General features: G+C 42.7%; 1 protein-coding gene across 1 annotated transcript; it reads left to right on the top strand.

Moving 5' to 3' along the window:
• The first annotated feature begins 251 nt into the window (after window positions 1–251).
• LOC104994228 (histone H2B type 2-E-like) lies at window positions 252–645 on the top strand. The gene has a single exon (XM_010847746.1). It carries the CDS (start codon window positions 268–270, stop codon window positions 643–645), a length of 378 nt encoding a protein of 125 aa, XP_010846048.1. The 5' UTR covers window positions 252–267.
• Window positions 646–6,241: the final 5,596 nt, after the last annotated feature.

Genomic DNA, 6,241 nt, shown 5'->3' with positions numbered 1-6,241 from the left:
AATTACATCTCATCTTTTAGATTTCAGTCAGTTTAGTTCAGTCACTCAGTCGTGTCCAACTCTTTGCGACCCCATGAACTGCAGCACACCAGGCATCCCTGTCCATCACCAGCTCCTGGAGCTTGCTCAAACTCATGTTTAAGTCAGTGAAAACATCCAGCCATCTCATCCTTTGTCATCCCCTTCTCCTGCCTTCAATCTTTCTCAGCATCAGGGTCTTTTCCAGTGAGTCAGTTCTTCCAGTTGTTGGGTGTTGTCATTATAGACATGCCTGAACCGGCTAAGTCTGCTCCTGCCCCTAAAAAGGGCTCTAAAAAAGCTGTGACCAAGGCCCAGAAGAAGGACAGCAAGAAGCGCAAGCGCAGCTGCAAGGAGGGCTACTCCATGTACGTGTACAAGGTGCTGAAGCAAGTCCATCCGGACACTGGCATCTCGTCCAAGGCCATGGAAGTCATGAACTCCTTCGTCAACATTTTCGAGCCCATCGCTGGTGAGGCATCTCGCCTGGCGCATTACAACAAGCGCTCGACTATCATATCCAGGGAGATCCAGACTGCCGTGCGCTTGCTGCTACCTGGGGAGCTGGCCAAGCACACCGTGTCCGAGGGCACTAAGGCTGTCACCAAGTATACCAGCTCCAAGTAAATCTAATATGCCTAGCCGCTGTTAACTGAGAAGGCAATGGCACCCCACTCTAGTACTCTTGCCTGGAAAATCCCATGGACGGAGGGCCTGGTGGGCTGTAGTCCATGGGGTCGCTAAGAGTCAGATACGACTGAGCAACTTCACTTTCATTTTCAGTTCTTTTAGATTTGCATTTCACTTTTTCATAGGTTTTCAATAATCTATCCATCTGCCAGTTTTTCACTAGCCCTTTGCTTGAGAGTCAATGGGGGTAGTAACTACCTCTATTAAGTCTGACAAAACTCTGCCAGTCTAATGGTACTTGGATGGCTTGGGGAAACCCAGATTGCTCCAAATTTTCTCTGTTGGATGTTCTACAGACTGAGCTTTCCTTCTAAGGAACACATTCCTTTAGCTTAACAAACTTTACAATGCCAGTGCACATGGGCGGTATATAAAATATTTGTTACTCACATGCCAGAGTGAATTCATTTACAACATTGCTTTCTTTCCAGTTGATACTGAGAAGATGAGAATTTTAACTTTAACTTGATTTGAGGGTTGGGGCAAAGTAGAAGGAGAGGGAGAAATACTATTTTAAGGACAAAGCTGCATTTCAAGGCGGGCAGGCCTGGGTATGGTGTCACCCTGGGCAACATGAAGTATCAAGCATCATGTACGGACCCAGAAAGAGTGCCGTGGCCCAGACGGGGAAGTAGGAGAATCTAAAGATAAACTTTGCCTACTCCACAGCTGTGCCAGGGAGGGGCTGTGGAAGTAAGCGTGAGTAACCCTGGGATGTGCAGAGCCAAGGCCCGGCCCATTTGTGGTTATTTTTAAGCAGTAGCACATTTTCCTGCAGGCCTGGAGACATTTCTTTTGGTGTTGTCTATCTAATCCTTCTTTTAAGGAACAAGTGAAAAGAGTGCAGTGTTGAAGAACATCTAATAGAGAAAAGGGGGCTCTGGGACAGTTAACGTTTCTGTGACCCTCACCTCCACCTCCCATTCATACACACAAGCACACAACTTTCTTGGCGATTTGTCCTGATTTTGTAATAATTGTAATGTGAAATGATTGCACATATTATATAATAGATATTTAAAATGTAGACTACATTGTTGATGCTGGTGTACCTCCGGTGAGGACTGGGTATTTTAATAGTTTCATTCATATGTTTTGAGAATTAGAATGATTTTTTAATTATTAAAGATTGACATTTTATTCTGCAAACTCCTGTTTCTAGCCAACATCGTCCTTACTATACAGTAAAGTACTTTTACAGTTTGGTTTGGTTATCTTTAAAGCACTTTTTATTCACAAAGGGAAAGATGTATCTAGATCACATTCAAAATTGCATTAATGCTTTATTAGTCTAATTAATTTGGCCACATAAAACTTGACCTTTGCTGAGTCTTAGTCCCATAGAAACTGCTGCCGATGTTACACCCTTAGCAGGGAGTTAAGAACTGCTTAGAGAGTACCTTGAACTGCAAGGAGATCAAGTCAGTCAATCCTATAGGAAATCAGTCCTGAATATTCATTGGAAGGAACTGATGCTGAAGCTGAAACTCCAGTACTTTGGTCACATGATGTGAAGAACTGACTCATTGGAAAAAGACTCTGATGCTGGGAAACATTGAAGGCAGGAGGAGAAGGGGATGACAGAGAATGAGATGGTTGGATGGCATCACCGACTTGATGGGCATAAGTTTGAGCAAGCTCCGGGAGTTGGTGATGGACATGGAAGCCTGGCGTGCTGCAGTTCATGGAGTCACAAAGAGTTGGACATGACTGAGCAACTGAACTGAACTGAACTGAACTGAAGAACTACTTATCTCTCACTTCTCAGTCTTTGTACTGTTACAAGAGAGTTGACTTGTACCACTAGAGTGCAGGATATCACAAAGCACTCCAGCCCCATCCAGAATTTTTTTCTTTAACAAATCACACTTGACTGTTAACAAAAGAGGCTATCTTGTGCCATCAGCTAGGGCTTCCACTTTCCATTATCTTTTTGTCAGCATCTTTTTTTTCCGACTTATGTTGTCCAACACTTTGTGTGTGAGTGTTAATTGCTTAGTTGTGTCTGAATCTTTGTGACCCCAAAGACTGTAGCCCGTCAGACTCCTCTGTCTGTGAAATTCTCCAGGCAAGAATACTGGAGTGCACTGCCATCCCCTTCTCCAGGGGATCTTCCCGACCCAGGGATCAAACCCGGGTTTCCTGCACTGCAGGCAGATTCTTTACCAACTGAGCCACCAGAGAAGCCTTGTCTAACACTTCAGGTCCTCAAATTGTGTGACTAATTTCCCCTACTTTCAGGTAGACTGTGTGACCATCCCCTTATCAACTGCAAACACACACATACACACACACACACACACACACACAAACACACACACACACAACACACACACACACACACACACACACACACACATATACACACCGAACAAAGATATACTTGTTTCAGTAGTACACATTTTGTTTGATTAGCTCTTATATATTTCCTTTATTTACATTTTGAGGAACTCATTTTTTCCCTATTTGAAATTATTACTATTATTTGAGGTAATCTCTGACTAAAGTAATACAATAATCAGAAAGCTTTTGTGTAGGGTAGAATAGAATATAAAGCACTTTTAACCTTGGAATAAGATTTTTCTGATAACATTTTTTTTCCTTTTAAAGATTCCGGTGTGGTACCATGGGTGTACACATATGTCCGGACTCATCAGATTGCAACATTAAATATGTGCAGGGTTTTTAATGCATCAGTTATGCCTCAGTTGTTGTTCAGTCGCTAAGTATCCAACTCTTGGCAAACCCATGGACTGCAGCATGCCAGGCTTCCCAGTCCTTCACTATCTCCCAGAGTTTGCTCAAACTCATGTCCATTGAGCCAGTGGTACCATCCAACCATCTCATCCTCTATCACCCCCTTCTCCTCTTCCTCTCAATTTTTCCCAGCATCAGGGTCTTTTCAAGTAAGACAGTTCTTCTCATCAGGTGGCCAAAGGATTGGAGATTCAAGCTGCTTTAAAGAAAATAGCTTTGTTTCTGTTAGATAAATAGCGACTCAGTCTTGCCCCCCGCCCAAAAAAATTCCAATAAATGGTAAGAGATACCATATTATTGATTGGAAGGCTCAATATTGTTAAAATGTCAGTTCTCTCCAAAATAATTGTAGCAATTCAATATAATCTCAGCGGGCTTTTTAATGTCAAAATTGACAAGATAATTATAAAAGCTACACAGAAATGCAAAGGACCTAGGCTTGCCAGAATAATGTTTAAGAAGAATAAAGCCAGGAAATAAAAAGGAAAGTACAGATTAAGGACAGACAGAAAGTCCAGAAATAGATCCTCACTGATGTGGTCAATTGACTTTTTTCAAAGAGTTAAGATAATTCAATGGGGGAACAATAGTGTTTTCAACCAAGGGTGCAGAATAACTGGGTATCCTCGTGTAAAGAAAAGTGAATCTCAACCAGTACCTCACAGCATTTACAGGCTTAATTTAAGATGGATCCTCGACATAAATATAAAAGCTAAAACTATAAAGCTTTAGAAAGAGAACAGTAAACATTCATGAGGTGGGGGGAGGCAACTATTCTGATAGGACTCAGAAAGCAATAACCATAAAAGAAAAAAATTATGAATTAGACTTCTTTAAAATGAAATATTTCTGTTTATTAGAAATACAGTAAAGAAAATAATTAAGCATCTATGGCCTGGAAGTAGGCAGTGGCAAATGTGTATCTAGTAAAGGATTTGTATCCCAAAGATGTAAAAAACTCCACAATTCAGTAATAAAGATGACCCAGTTTTTCTTTTAACCTCATCAGCATTTATTGAATTGTGAGTTATTGCAGACACTGCTAATATCTCAGACTCACTCATTCTGATCCTTCTTCTCAGCTTCCCCTTGAAAAGGAAGCCTGGAGTGGGACCACCCAAACACCAAAGGGTAGAAGTGAGACACAGAGGAATGCGGGGAGTTGCAGGGAGGGGAGAGGCAGGAAGCAGCAGGACTGGTGCATGGTTAGCCTCCTAGGACACACACACACACACACACACACACACAGACAAAGAGCAGGGGTGTCCATTTCCGCCCTCCCCAGCAGCCATGTGCACATCAGGGTGGCATCTATGAGACGATTCAGTCCTTCCTATCATGAAGCAAAACACAACTCATTTTTTATTTATTTATTTATTCACTTATTTTTGGTTGTGCTGGGTCTTTGTTGCTGCATGGACTTTTTCTCTAGTTGCAGCGAGCGGGGCCTCCTGGGGCTTCTCACTGTGGTGACTTTTCTTGTTGCTGAGCACAGACTCTTGGGGACATGGGCTTCAGTAGTTGCAGCACATGGGCTCAGTAGTTGTGGCTCCCGCTCTAGAGCACAGGCTCAATAGTTGTGGCACATGGGCTTAGTTGCTCTATGGCATGTGGGATTTTCCCAGACCAGGGATTGAACCTGTGTCTCCTGCATTGACAGGTGGGTTCTTTACCACTGAGCCACTTTTTGAAAGCCCCCAAGACAACCCAGTTTTAAAAAGATGGACAGAAATCGTAAACACACACTTTACAAAGGAAGATAGATGAATGGTCAGCAAACACATGGAAAGATGCTCAACATCATTAGTCATCAGAGAAATGCAAATTAGAACCACAATGAACTGAGACTATACACCCATTCAGTTCAGTTCAGTTCAGTTCAGTCACTCAGTCGTGTCTGACTCTTTGCAACCCCATGAACTGCAGCATGCCAGGCTTTCCTGTCCATCACCAACTCCTGGAATCCACCCAAACCCATGTCCATTGATTCGGTGATGCCATCCAACTATCTCATCCTCTGTTGTCCCCTTCTCCTCCTGCCCTCAATCTTTCCTAGCATCAAGGTCTTTTCAAATGAGTCAGCTCTTCACATCAGCTGGCCAAAGTATTGAAGTTTCAGCTTCAACATGAGTCCTTCCAATGAACACCCAGGACTGATCTCCTTTAGGATGGACTGGTTGGATCTCCTTGTAGTCCAAGGGACTCTCAAGAGTCTTCTCCAACACCACAGTTCAAAAGCATCAATTCTTTGGCGCTCAGCTTTCTTTATAGTCCAACTATCATATCCATACATAACCACTGGAAAAACCATACCCTTGACTAGACGGACCTTTGTTGGCAAAGTAATGTCTCTGCTTTTGAATATGCTGTCTAGGTTGGTCATAACTTTCCTTCCAAGGAGTAAGCGTCTTTTAATTTCATGGCTGCAGTAACCATCTGCACTGATTTTGGAGCCCAGAAAATAAAGTCAGCCACTGTTTCCACTGTTTCCCCATCTATTTGCCATGAAGTAATGGGACCAGATGCCATGATCTTTGTTTTCTGAATGTTGAGCTTTAAGCCAACTTTTTCACTCTCCTCTTTTACTTTCATCAAGAGGCTCTTTAGTTCTTTTTCACTTTCTGCTATAAGGGTGGTGTCATCTGCATATCTGAGGTTATTGATATTTCTCCCCACAATCCTGATTCCAGCTTGTGCTTCTTCCAGCCCAGCGTTTCTCATGATGTACTCTGCATATAAGTTAAATAAGCAGGGTGACAATATACAGCCTCGACGT

Source organism: Bison bison, unplaced genomic scaffold (genome assembly GCF_000754665.1).
Source record: "Bison bison bison isolate TAMUID 2011002044 unplaced genomic scaffold, Bison_UMD1.0 scf7180017864254, whole genome shotgun sequence".
NCBI classification, from domain to species: Eukaryota; Metazoa; Chordata; class Mammalia; order Artiodactyla; family Bovidae; genus Bison; species Bison bison.
The sequence above is the reverse complement of the archived record's forward strand: the minus strand, read 5'-3'. Positions and strand labels throughout refer to the sequence as shown.

What these genes read in the sequence shown, in the direction of transcription:
- LOC104994228 (XM_010847746.1), top strand. Translation starts at nt 268, where the DNA reads ATGCCTGAACCGGCTAAGTCTGCTCCTGCCCCTAAAAAGGGCTCTAAA.